The following is a 14,588-nucleotide window of genomic DNA, read 5'->3' as shown; positions in this document are numbered from 1 at the left end:
TTTCACAAAGCACTAAGCACCGAATCTCTCCTCATCTCCCTCACAGATCATTTCATCATGGGTATGCACTCTGGTCACTCCTTCCTTCTAATACTCCCTAGACATCTCGGCAGCATTTGACATGGTGAATCACTCCACTCTCCTTAAACAACTTTCGGACATCGGGATAACAGGTACGGCCTTCAAATGGTTTGACTCCTTTCTCACGAACAGAGGCTACAAAGTAAAGATCAACAATAAGGAATCTCCGCTCATCAACACCACAAGAGGTGTTCCACAGGGCTCCTCTCTGTCTCCTACACTATTCAACCTATACCTTCTTCCCCTTTGCCAGCTGCTTACGAATCTTAAACTCAAACACTATCTCTACACTGACGATGTCCAAATCCTGATCCCAATAAACGAATCCCTCACAAAAACACTGAAGTTCTGGGACAACTGTCTCCAAGATATCAACGTCCTCCTTACTACCTTAAACCTTGTTCTTAACACGTCTAAGACAGAAATGCTCCTTATATCTCTCAACCACAACGATAACCTACATTCAATTCACACCAACACCCTGGTCAGCCAAGCAAGAAACCTCGGAGTTATAATTGATAACCAGCTAAATCTAAAAAAGTTCATCACCAAAACACCAAAGACTGCTTCTTCAAACTTCATGTACTAAAAAGACTCAAACTGCTCCTGTACTTTCAAGACTTCAGATCGGTACTCCAGGCCATTATATTCTCCAAATTAGATTACTGTAATTCCATTCTGCTAGGCCTTCCCGCCTCTTCCACCAAACCACTTCAGATGCTACAAAATTCGGCCGCCAGAATTTTAACAAACTCCAACAGAAGAGACCACATCACACCCATCCTGAAAAACCTGCACTGGCTCCCTGTAAACTTTAGAATTCTACACAAGTGTCTCACCATCATCCATAAAGCTATTTACAACAGAACACCCATCGATATACACTACCCACTCATGCTGCACTTCTCTTCTAGACCCATCAGAGAAGCCTACAAGGGCTCACTACACCCCCCCCCCCCAGCCAAACCAACACACACCTCTCATCCACCAAAGATCGAGCCTTCTCGACAGCGGCGCCAACCATCTGGAACACCATGCCCCCCGACCTTAGACAAGAACCCTACATGCTGACATTCAGAAAGAAACTCAAGACTTGACTATTTCTACAAGCCTTCCCTGATCTATGACCGCCCCAACTACAATAACTCGCCATGGTCCTCCAGTTGATGTACCCCAACCCTGACATGGCTTCTGACTCTATATTAGTTAGTTCCGAGTTTTATGACCTGATACTATTTAGTCATGAATATACGATTTTATTACAGCCCTGAGTATAAGATATTATTTATATATTTGATAGTATTCAGTCCTGAGTACATGTTATTATTATAGTCCTGAGTATATGACCAGATATTATTTATTTCTGAGTTACCCATGCCTCTGGTTCTTCCTCCTCCCAGTTCGAGTGCCCCTGTTTTATTGTAACTTTTTTTTTTTTTCACTTTTCGCCTAATGTTCATGTTGATATTTAATGTTATTGCACCATTGTTTCTTGTAAACCGATATGACTGGTATCATGAATGTCTGTATAAAAAAGCTCTAAATAAATAAATAAATAAATAAATAAATAAATAAATAAAATTAAAACCCTGGCAATTCCACTGTCTGATTCACATAGAAGGAAGAAACCACTTTTGGCAAAAAAGAAGGCACTGTACTCAAGGAAACTTTTGTCGTTAGAAACACACAAGAAAGGGTCATGGCAAGAAAGAGCCTGAAGCTCAGAGATTTGTCTGGCTGAGCAAATTGCCACCAGAAAAAACATCTTTAACGTAAGATCCTTCAAAGAGGCTCGTCCCAAAGGCTCAAAGGGAGGCTCACAGAGAACCCTCAAGACTACTTTGAGGTTCCAATCTGGACACACCTTGCAAACTGGAGGTTTCAAATACTTCAACCTCTTCAGGAAACGGATGACATCAGAATGAGAAGCCAAAGGTCTGCCCTGCACTTTGCCCCTGAGACAACCCAAGGCGAGCTGTAAGCCAAACCTTTGGACAAGTCCTACTGCAGAAAGGACAAAATATGCAGCATGGACATCCGCAGAGAATCCAACAGCTGCTGAAAACACCGGGTCTCAAACACCATCCAAATCCTGACATAAGCCATGGATGTAAAAGGATGCCTAGGCTGGAAGAGGGTAGAAGTTACTGGCTCCGAATATCCCTTCATGTGCCATCTCCTCCTCTCAAAAACCAAGCCACAAGACAAAAGCAATCCTCTCAACCTGAAAATGGGGGACACTGTCACAACAACTCCTGCAGATGAGCCAATCACAGAGGACCATCTACTATCAGATGCACCAAGTCCGCGAACCATGGTCGACGCTGCCACTTCAGCGCCACCAGAACCACTGACCTTGGATACGCTTCTATCTCACGTAGCACTCGCCTTTTGAGCAGCCACGGAGGAAACACATACAAAAGAATCCCTGTCAGCCACGGGCATACTAGAGCATCTAGCCCCTCCGAACTGACTTCTCTTCTATGACTGAAGTACCTTGTTGTCTTTGCATTGGCTCACATCGCCATTAGATCCAGCTGAGGAATGCCCAATCTGGCACAAATGTATTTCCAGGCTTCTGGGGACAGCTCCCACTCCCCAGGATCCAGTTGCTGTCAGCTTAAGAAATCCGCTTGCATGGTGTCTACTCCTACTACATGAAAGGCCGCAATCCCCTTGAGATGATGCTCCGCCCACACAAACAGTAGTCAAGCTTCCTGAGCCACAGTGTGACTCTTTGTTCCTCCTTGGCAGTTGATGTACTCCTCCGTTGTCACACTGTCCGAAAACACACAAACCATTCGACCCTGGACCAGAGGCAGAAACACCTTCAGAGCCCTGCGCACCACTCTTGTCTCCAGACGATTGATGGACCAGGCCTTCTCCGCCACTGACCAGAGACCCTGGGCCGAACATCCCAGGGGCACTGCTCCCCAGTCCTGGAGACTGGCATCCATGGTCAGCACCACCCAATCCGAAACTGCAAGGTCCACTCTTGTTTCCAAATTGTTCCTCGACAGTCACCATGCCAGGCTGGACTTGGAATCCTTCAGCAGAGGCAAGGGAACAAAATACTTTTCTAACCTCGGATCCTACTGGGACAAGAATGCCCTCCTGCAGCAGACGCATATGAGTAAAGGCCCACAGAACCAGGTCCAACGTCGAGGCCATGGAGCCCAGGAAGTGCAGGTAATCCCAGACCCTCAGAACTGGGAGGCACAGAAGTCGAGAAACTTGCTCCTGCAACTTTGTCAACCTGTCCGCTGTCAGAATCACCTTACCCCTCAGGGTATCAAAGCGGGCTCCTAGGTACTCCAGAGACAGAAATGGAACCAGGTAGTTCTTTGCCACATTGATCACTCATCCCAACGAGCTCAGGACATGCCTCACTTGCTGCACTGAAAAAGCGCACTCTTCTGTCTTCACCTGGATGAGCCAATCATCCAGGTATAGGTGTACCAACACCCCTTCCCTTCTCAAGGCCGCCGTTATCACCACCATCACCTTCATGAAGGTTCGAGGAGCCGTGGCCAGCTCGAAGGGAAGAGCCTGAAACTGGAGATGCTGTCACAGCACCTTGAGCTGCAGGAACTTCTGGTGGTCCTTTCGAATGGAAATATGCAGATAAGCCTCGGTAAGCTCCAAAGATGCCAGGAACTGCCGCAATTACCATATGCAGCGTCTCCATCCGGAAGCATGACACCCGCAAACTCAAGTTCACCTTAAGCATATCCAAGTTGGGACGGAAGTTGCCCTCTTTTTTTGAACCACAAAATGATGGAGTACCTTCCCTGCTCCTTTTTGCTCAGCAGCACTGGAAGTATTGCTTCCAAGCTTATCAACCTTTGCAGAATCCCCTCCAATGCTTCCCGTTTGTTTCGAGAACAGTGCAACTCCAGGAAGGTGTCTCTTAGTGGATGATAAAATTCTAAGACATAACCATCCCTTACCATCTCCAGTACATGGATTGCTGATGACCTGATGACTGCTTAGGACCGGAGGAGGAAGACCCTCTACCAGATCGAAATCTCCTAGACTCCCGAAAGAGAGGATGAACGGGAAAGTTCTTCTTAGTGCACTTCTTGTCCTCTGGAAGTCTACTGCCCTTGGTTTCTCCCAAGGACATCATGAATTGATCCAGGTCCTCCCCAAAGAGAAGCTTCCCCTTAAAGGGAAGGTTACATAACTGAGTCTTGGACTACATTTCCACCAACCAATTGTGCAGCCATGGAATCCGTTGTGCAACCACCACAGAAACCATGATCCTTGCCACAGTGTGCACCAGGTCATATAAAGCATCTGCCACATAAGCCCCCTCTACCTCCAGCCACGCTGCCTGGGTGGAGGACAGCACTCCAACAGATACCCATTCCTTCGGTTTCTGAATCCAACATAATTAGGCGTGCTGCATCGTGCTAGCACACACCGCAGCCCGGAGACTCAAGGCTGCCACCTCAAACATGTGTTTCAATTGAACCTCCAATTTGTGATCCTGGATATCTTTCAGAGCGGCAGCCCCTGCCACCGGAATAGAGGTTTTCTTGATCACTGCTGAAACCATCGCATCCACCTTAGGCATTTTAAGGCAGTCCAAATGCTCTTCCAATAAAAGATAAATCTTTGCCATTGCTCTCCCAACCTTCAAGCCTGACACCAGGGAGTCCCACTTCCAGCTAATGAGCTTCTGAATTTTCTTAGGTATCGGGAAAGCACTAGGCGGACCCTACAGATCATCCAGGACCGGGTTGACGCCCTTGTTATCCAATTCCTCCTGAGCCAACTTCACCCCAAATTTCTCTAACACCTGAGAAATAAGGGGACACAGCTCCTCTCTCAAACAGGTGGATCATTAGCCCCAGATCCCTCAACGAAGTCCAGATTGTCCTTGGTCCCATCCGGATCCGGGTTCTGATCAGCATCTGGACTCCCCTCTGAATCCGCAGCTGGAGAGGATGCCACATCCCCTTGAGGCTCATCAGAGTCATCCAGATCTCTGAGTTCTATCTCCACACGCATTGCACGGGACCCCCCGAAGATCGTCAGAAGGCCCAGAGGGCCCCCTCTGAGGCCACTCGAGATCTCTTGGATGTAACCTGAAGGCCTCTCCTTGGGTCTCCGTTTACTTGCCTTCCTTGCCAGGAAGGCCTCATGCATGAGCAAGACAAATTCAGGGAAAAACTCCCATGGGCCCTCAGATGACCTCTCAGGGCTACTGGGCTCTGACTCTGCTCCATCACAACCCTCCATGAGATCCTGCCCTACAGGAGAAAGAGGTGGAGGGGAGTCACTGGATTCCCAACCTGCCAGCACCCCCTGATTGCGATTCCCCTCGGGAGTACTGGAAGCCGGTATTCCCACCTTGGACCCTGTTACAGGCCCTGCTGAGCAAGCGGCCCCCCTGGCCTTAGAACCCTTAGCAGAGGATCCCTCTCACCCCTCGGTACAATCTGTACACACAGAAAGGGAATTCAAGTGGGCTGACCAAGTTCCACAGGCTCTGCAGGCCTCCACATGCGGTTTCTCTGCCATCCGGCCTGTTTACACTCGAGCTGCCACACAAATGTACCCCACTGCAATGTAGGCCGCACCACGTGGCCGCCAAGACCACAAGACGCGCTGCCAACCTAACACTGATGGCACATGGCAGCTGCAGTAGTGGCAAGAAACCGCATGTGTCAAAATTGGCTGACAGAAAAACAAAGGCTGTGGAGTACAAAAAAGAGCTCCCGCCAGGGAAATCTCAGCAATCATGTGCCGGTACATGGTGCTCCCATTCCCTCAGCGACCCCGACAACTCTGGAGGTCAACCTCCCCCAGCACTGCACCGCAAACTGACTCTCCTGGCTCTCCCTCTTCTATCCTCTTCCTTTTTTTTTTTTTTTTTTTTTTTTTTAAACAAAACTTAGCTAACAAGACAAAAAGGCAAGAAAACCCAAAAGGGATACTTCCCTGAGAGAGCCAGCAGTGGACAGGTGGGGACTTCGGGGCACGAAGAGGGAGCCAGACACCTGGCTATCAGGTACCCTGAATCCAGCGGGCTGCAACAGCCAGGGTTATCCAACCCCCTGTTTACCCGGGTCAACTCGAGGATTGATCCACCAAGGAACTTGGCACCTCAGGGAGCAGCTCCAAATCTCCAAAGCGCCAGACCAGTCAGGACTGAAAGTTTGCACCTCTACCATTTGCTGGAGACAGAGAAATACTGAGGGACTGCAGTTGGCACTGTCGTTACGTAGCAGTGCCTCACGATTTTTGTTCTCTGTCTCCATCTGCTGGTAGGGATGCATAAACCCACTTGTCTGGAATGATCTGGGTATTTTCAGGAACCCCAGCATGGAGGATCAAAGAAGGCCACAGGAAGTGCTGAGAACCTTAGACATTGCAGAGGGTCCCAGCAGTAAAGAGGCACACCCTAAAGTCTTTTTTTTTTTTTAATTTATAAATTTTTATTAGAAAGGAGAAGATACAAGTCAATATTATGCGATCCAATATTTGACGACATAAAGTTATCAACTATAACCGTAATAAATCACACAGAATACTTGCCATTTTAATCATCCCCCCCCTGATTTCCTCCCCTTCCCCCCCCCCCCCAACTCACACCATAGTGATAAGTGATGCAGATTAAAGTAGCATATATAAACATTGACATAAAGTAAGATAGAAAAGCACTTGAGTACCAAGGATATAAACGAAAATTTCCGCTCCCTGATATGCCATAGTTACCAACCTCTATCTGCAAATAAGTCAAACCTCATCCCTAAGATCCAAGATTCCCCTTGTGAACCGTCCCTTATGATATTGTATAAATTTGCAGTCAAAAGCCCAGTCCCCACTGTTCTATTGGTAAGGACTAAAAATAGGGAGAGAGTATTCCGCATTAAGGCAGTATGCAAGTGGTTTATGTTAAACGTGGGATGTTAATTGCCATTGAACATAAGGCTGCCACACTTTTTGGAACTTAGAATAAGTCTTGTGTTTATGTGCGGTAATTTCCCCTAAAGTGTGTATGTGGACCATCCTTTGTTGAACCTCCTGTATATTAGGCACCAAGGTGTCCTTCCACACTCGTGCCAAGGCTCCTCTAGCTGCGGTCACTACATATTTAATAAAAACATTTTGAACCATGGATACTTGAGTGCTGTCCTTATTTAGAAGTGCTTGAGAGGGAGTGAGTGAAATGTTAATACCATAGATTATTGTCAGCCAATTAGATATCGCCGTCCAAAAAATTTGGATTTTAGGGCACTTCCTCCACATGTGAAAGAAAGTACTCTGTTTCCGGCATCCCTTCCAACACTGATTCGATAATGTCGGGTGTATCTTATGTATTCTATCTGGAGTCAGGTACCACCGATATAACATCTTATATCCATTCTCTATATGTGAAGAAGAAATAAGGCCCTTCCCCAAAGAATGGCTAAGGCTTTTCCATTCATCCAGCGACCAGTTTTCATTAAGGTCCCTTTCCCAAGCCACAACATGAGATGACTGAGGGGAAAGAACCACCCTAAAGTCTTTTCAATTGGCCAAAAGCCTTCTGAGGCACTGAAGTTTAGGTAATATAAATCTTAGATAGGGGTTCAGGATTATCTGACCAGCTTCACAGGATAAGCAATGAATGTAGTGAACTTGTATAATAAAGCTTACATGATTCTATTATTGTTTCCTCTTCATTTTAGATCCAATAAATTGGGGCCTGGGATTGGGGGAGGATGGTCTCCTAGGGGCCTCAGCTTAGTCATCATAATACTCATCCTCTCGACAGTCACTTCTTGGAGGACTTACTACACTGGGTTCAGTACTTTATATGGATAGTTTTATCGAGGCTGGTACCCACTCCCAAATTAAGTTGCCATCTTAGCCCATGATGTTACTTCCTCTGCAAATCTCTATTTAATGGAATCTCACAATACATTTGAAGCACCTCACGCAGATAGAATCTTGATAGGGGCCAAAAGCAACTGACCACATAATATCAATACTACTGGGTTCACAACTGAAAGTAAGATACAACTCAAAAACCTCTGCTTCATCTACAAGTGTGTGTGATAATCAAGCTCCTGAATATCTCTCTCGACTTCTTTTCCCAAATGGTTCTTTTTTCCTCCCCTCTAGTTTTGGCTAGTCTATTCTACATGAGACTTCATGCCTTTGGTTATTATGCTCCCTTATGCCTTGAGCCATTTTACCTCACTTTCAGGAAAATAGTTAAGGCACGTAAATTTGATTCAACCATGAATGTAAATGACATTCGACCAAAGTTCTGAGTGTTACTTAATATTTGTTTTGCGATCCGCTTTGAGGTCACTCATGGAAGAAGATGGAACATCAAAGGTATGTAAAAGAAATAAAGTACTACTGCTCAGATACTTTTATTACAAGGGCTGACTACCGCTGCAAGTTGATAATAATCAAGAGTGCATCGTTAGACTTTGCGCGTTCTGTTCCCGATTCCTCATTAGTTTTCCCTCTATTCTGTGACCCATTTAAATCTTGTACGCTAACAAGCTAAGCAGGGAATGATGTTACCTCCTCCCATGGAATGGATGACAAAGAAACATTGAAGGCAATCACATTGCTCCGCTGCCCGCCTCAGCTTCTCCACAATCTGCTCTCGGTACTGATGTCCATACACCTTGTGTCCTACTGCCCTGTGAACACGAGTACAGATAATAACAGTAAGTTAGGTAAGTATACCCAAAGAGAATAGAGTGAGAAATTCAAATGCAAAACCTGCTCTGCGCCGACTTTGTGCATGACTTTGCATGAGTCATCGTCTCCCTGTTCCTCAGTCCTAATCTCAGCTCTGCCACCTTCTGTGACCCTGACAGAGTCACTCTAAGGGCAATTTTCAAAACCACTTACCCAGCTAAATTGGCTGTGGGGAAAACTGTTTTCCCTTTATGCAGGAAACACATGCAGGCTCAGGCTGGGGGAGTCAACGAGCACGGGTGGTGTTTTGCAGGGAGGACTCAAATGCTTCACTCCTTTCAGAAAACGCACTACGTCCTTGCAACCTCCCTCTGAAACACAAGGCTGCCATCTGGACTTGGAGAGAATTATAGGCCAAACCCCTTCGACAAGCCCTCCTGCAAAAAGGCCAAAACCCGGGCAATATTCGCTTGCAAAGGATCAGTGTCATGGACCCCACACCAGGACTGAAACACTCTCCAGATTCTGATATATGCCAGAGAAGTGGAGATCTGTAAGCCTGAAGAAGAGTAGTAATCAACAGCTTGGAATATCCTTTCAAGCAGAAACGTCACCTCTCAAAAGCCAAGCTGCTAGACAGAAGCGATCCGCCTGCTGCGACAAGATGGGTCCCTGAGTAGCACTCCCCTCAGATGGCTTAACTGAACAGGCCCATCTACCGTTAGCTGAACCAGAACTGCAAACCACAGAAGGCACGGCCACTCTAGTGCTACCAGGATCCCTCGTCACTGATGCCACTCGATGCGACGCAACACCCGACCTACAAGTGTCCACAGAGGAAAGATATATAGCAGGATCCTCTCTGGCCACGGCTGAACTAGGGCATTGATCCCTGTGGAGCCAAACTCCCTTTGGCGGCTGCAAACTTGGTCGTCTTGGCATTCTTCCTCATTGGCATGAGATCGAATTGGGGTTCACCCCACCTGTGCCGAACGAGCGCAAAGGCCTCTGCTGACAGCTCCCATTCTCATGGGTCTCGCTGTTGTCTGCTGAGATAATCCGCCTGCATATTGTCCACCCCTGCCATGTGAGAGGATGCAAGTGCTGCTAGATAAAGTTCCGCCAGGCAAAGAGTTTGTGAATCTCCTGAGCCAACAAGTGACTCTTTGTTCCGCCCTGACGATTGATATGGGCCACCATCGTTGCACTGACCGAGAACACATGTACCGCCCGTCCCTGAATCCGAGGAAGAAAGAAAAACAGCACCCTCTGGACAGCCCTTGTTTCCAGAAGGTTGATTGACTAGGACGCTTCCATTGGAGAACCCTGCCCTTGGTCTGTAGATCCTTGACATATCGTTCCCCAACTGTTCAGACTGGCATCTGTGGTTACTACCACCCAGTCTGGAACCGCCAAATCCACTCCCTTCTCTAAACTGAACCACAACAGCCACCATGAGAGACTGGACCTGGATTCCTCCTGGAGCGGTAATGGCAGCTGAAACTCCTCTGACATCAGATTCCATTGGGTTAGGCGTGCCTTCTGAAGTGGACACATGTACACAAATGCCCATGGCATCAAATCCAGCACAGAAGCCAGGGACCGTAGCACCCAAAGATAATCCCAGACTTTGGGGGCCGACAGGTCCCTCAGCCGAACCACTTGCGACTGCAACTTGAGCACCCTTTCTGGGGTAAGAAATACCTTGCCTAACCAGGTGTCAAATCGTGCTCCCAGATAATCCAAGGACTGGAACGGTTCCAGATGGTTCTTCACCCGGTTTATCACCCAGCCCAGGATCTCCAGGTGCTCCATCACTTGCTGAATGGAACAGAGACACTCCATCTCCGACTTTGCCCGAATGAGCCAATCTTCCAGGTACAGATGCACCAGTATCCCTTCTCTTCTGAGGGCCGCCACCACTACCACCATCACCTTTGTGAATGTTCTCAGAGCAGTAGCTAGCCCAAAGGGAAGAGCTAAAACTGCAAATGCTCCCCTAGCATCGTGAAGCATAAAAACTGATGGTCTGCTCTGATGGGAATGTGGAGCTATGCCTCCGTAAGATCCAAGGGGGCCAGAAACGCCCCTTTGTGCGCCACTGCAATCACAGTTCGTAACGTTTCCATCCAAAAACATGGTACCCGCAATGCCACATTGACCCTTTGAAGATTCAGAATAGGCCAATATGAGCTCTCCTTCTTGGGAACCTTAAAGAATATGGAATACCTTCCCTGATCATGTTCCTCTTGTGGCACTGGGAGGATGACTTCCAATCGTTGCAATCGCAGCAGAGTGCCATGCACAGCCACCCGCTTGCCAGGCGTAGCGCAACAGGACACCACGAAGGCATCTTTGGGGGGGGGGGGGGGGGGGTGCCGAGAAAATTCTAAAGTGTAGCCTTGCCTTCCCTTATTACTTCCAACACCCACTGGTCCGAAGTGATTCTGGTCCACAATTCGTAAAACCGGGATAATCTTCCTCCAATCGCCACCAAGGAGGAGTGGACCAGTCCGCCTTCATTGGACGGACTTCACACCTCCAGAGCCCTGTCCGGAACTCTCTCTGGCTGGTCTACGGGTCCCTTGAAAGGACCACTGCCTTGCTGAACCCTGCTTCTGCGTAGAGCCTGAAGAACCTCTGCTGGAGCAAAATCTCCTTATTTCACAGAAGCGAGTGCAAGGCAGTAAGGTCTTCTTTGTTCCCTTCTTATCTTCGGGTAACCTATTCCCTTTAGAAGCTTCCAAATGCTTCATCAGCTTCTCTAGATCCTCCCCAAACAATAACCTTTCTTTGAAGAGGAGATTATAAAGCTACACCAAACAATTACGTGGCCACAGAAGCCTTCGTGCAGCTACCGTGTACACCATATTCCTAGCCGAAGTTTGAAGCATATCATAGAGGGCATCAGCCACATAGGCCACTCCCAACAGAGCTTCCTGGCCAGGCTCCGCAGAGGTTTCTGCTGCCTTCACCTGCACGTTCTGTGCCCAGCACAAACAGAACCTCTGCATTAGACTAGCGCAGACAGCAGCCCTAAGGCTAAGAGCAGAGACTTCAAACAGCCTCTGCGACAGGATATCCCAGGTCCTGGGCATCCTTCAAGGCCGCCGACCCTGCCACAGGAATCATTCTCTTTGTGACCGCCGACACCGCCACATCCACTTTTGGCAGTTTCCACAGCTCTAACGTGTCCTCCGGCAGGGGATACAACCTGGCCATAGCCCTGGCCACCTTCAAACCAGCTTCTGGGAAATCCCATTCCAGGTCAATCAGCTTCTTTACCTACTTTGGCAAAGGGAATTCCCTCAGAGGTCCACGCAGTCCCTCCAACACTGGGTTTACCCCATCATTGTCAGAATCTTCCTGCGCAACCTTAATCCCCAGCTCCTCCAGAACCTGAGGGATGAGAGGCTGCAATTCCTCTTTATGGAATAACCTGACCACCCTCAGGTCATCCCCTTCTGCCAGAGGGATGTCATCCGCATCCCGGTCCCCAAGCGGATCAGCCACCAGTTCCACAGTCCATCTATGGGTCCTGCGGAACGTCACTCTGCGGATCAGCGCCATCAGAATCCTCGGAGGAAAGATCCTCCCTTTGCGATCAATCCAGATCCAGACACAAAATGCCCCCTGTACTGGGAGGTGCTTCAGCTTGCCTCGGATCGTCTGAAAGCAGGCCTCTTCGTCGTCAGCTCCTGCCTGGCAAGATAGTCTTCGTGCATTAACAAAACAAAATCCATGGAAAATCCGCAGCGTTCGCCCTGCTCTACGGGAGCCATGTCCTCCCCTGCATCCGCTCCTCCAGACTCCTGATACACAGGAGAAAGTGGGGGAGGGGAGTCCCTACCTTTCCCATCATGTCGGGCTCCTGCCATGTGGAGCTAAAATGGCCGCAGTCTTTCACCCCCCCCCCCCCCCCCCCGGGGCCTCCTGCACAGGGCCTGCAGCACATGTGCAGCGTCTGCCCCCTCATCTCCAGAGACACAGGCAGGGCAGAGAAGGGCTGCATTAAGGCAAAAGCACCTCCTCCCCACAGGCCTGACAGGCTTTCCCGTGCTCAGCGGGAAACGGCATCGTGCCCAACACAGCTCGCAGCTATAAAATAACCCTAAGCAGGAGAAAATAAAGCTGCTGCAGTCCCAGCTTCGGGTGCTGAATAACAACCCCAGCCGCACGGTTTCTTCTTCATTCCGACGCACACCTCAGATGCTCCGATGGAGAAAAAATAAACAGGCCTCAGAGCTGCTGAGCTTTTTTTATTTTTTTTTTAATTTAAGCTCTTAAAGAAACAGCCTGCTGAGCTACAAGAACAGTAAAAGTAAATGAAAATACTACTTTCCTGTTTCTGGGAGCTCCAGGTCGCTGCAGCCGGTCAACCTGTGTGAGAGGACCTCAGGAGGAGTGAGGGAACCAGGACCCCTGGCTTTCCCTCCCCCTGGAATCAAGGCTTGAGTCTGGCCAGGGATTTCTAAATCCCCACTCCACCTGCTCAACCAAATCGATGGCTCATGAAGGAACATAACACCTCTGGAAGCTCTGTCTTCAGTCTTCTATCTTCTCTCTAATCCTAAATTAATCTTATTTCACTTAAACTAACAGACTGCATCTCTACCATCTGCTGGAGACAAAGAAATACTGAGGGACTCCAGGTGGCACTCTCGGATTTGTAGCAGTGCCTCAAAGTTTTGTTCTCTGCCTCCATCTGCTGGGGGGAGATGCATAAACCTGCCACCTGCAGTCTCTCAGTACTGACCTGTACCCAAGCCAACTATAGAGTAACAACTCCTCAACAACCTCCTAAATGAGGATGAGCACCAAATCCAAAGGTTGGAACCCCCTCAAACAGAAAAACCAAAAATCAACCTAAGGGCCTAATCACAACCTAGCAAACTTCTTTAGGTTCTATATATATACATTCTGACGGTTCTTCCCAGTAAGCATGCCAGAACATGGATTTGCCGTAACTGTCTTGAGAACATTAAGGGGCTGAGTCTCTGGACTGATCTGGGGTACTTCAGGAACGAAAATTAGCAGGTAAGAACCAATTTTCCTTTCCTGTGTGTACCCCAGATCAGTCCAGACAAGAGGGATGAACCAAAGCACCCCTACACTGGGCAGGCCCACAAAAGACCCCCTGTAGAGGGTGCATGTGGGCAAAAGACCATGGCCAAATTTAACATAGATGCCATTGAACCCAGGACCTAAAGATAATACCAAGAACTGGCATCCACAAAATTCGCACCACCTGGGATTGTAACTTCCGAATCCTCTCCGAGGTGAGAAACATTCTGCCGAGCTGAGTATCGAACTTCAACCCCAAGTATTCCAGCATCTGAGTAGGGCTTGGGTGATTCTTCGCCAAATTCACCACCGAGCTCAAGGACCGCAACATATCCATCACCGTGCGCACAGACTGATGGCATAACTCCTCCAATTTCCCTTGAATAAGCCAGACGCCCAGACATGTATGAACTAGGATCCCCTCCCTGCGGAGAGCCACTGCCCCCACCACCGTCACCTTTGTGAACGTGCAAGGTGCAATTGCCAAACCGAACAGGAGGGCCCAAAACTGGAAAAGTTACCCAAGAACCATAGCACGAAGAAACTTTGATGTTCTTCCCGAATGGGTATGTGCAGATAGGCTTCCATCAATTCCAGTGAGGTCCGAAAAACTCCACTTGACGAACTGCTGCTATCACAATGTTTCCATATGGAAAGATGGGGAACTCGCGGTATCACATTTCACCTTTTGCAGACTGAAAATGGGACGAAAAACTCCTTCCTTTTTTGGCATGGCACAGTAAATCAAGTATCTCCCGCGACTGCGCTCCCTGGACACCACCGGTACC

General features: G+C 48.3%; 1 protein-coding gene across 1 annotated transcript in view; it reads right to left on the bottom strand.

Moving 5' to 3' along the window:
• TUBE1 (tubulin epsilon 1) overlaps positions 1 to 14,588 on the bottom strand; it is a 119,159-nt gene that overhangs the window by 68,644 nt on the left and 35,927 nt on the right. Inside the window, exon 6 of the mRNA XM_029595244.1 lies at positions 8,614 to 8,735. Coding sequence (XP_029451104.1) covers positions 8,614 to 8,735 — 122 coding nt within the window. The remainder of the gene's footprint in view (positions 1 to 8,613; positions 8,736 to 14,588) is intronic.

Source organism: Rhinatrema bivittatum, chromosome 3, assembly GCF_901001135.1.
Source record: "Rhinatrema bivittatum chromosome 3, aRhiBiv1.1, whole genome shotgun sequence".
Lineage (NCBI taxonomy): Eukaryota > Metazoa > Chordata > Amphibia > Gymnophiona > Rhinatrematidae > Rhinatrema > Rhinatrema bivittatum.
The sequence above is the reverse complement of the archived record's forward strand: the minus strand, read 5'-3'. Positions and strand labels throughout refer to the sequence as shown.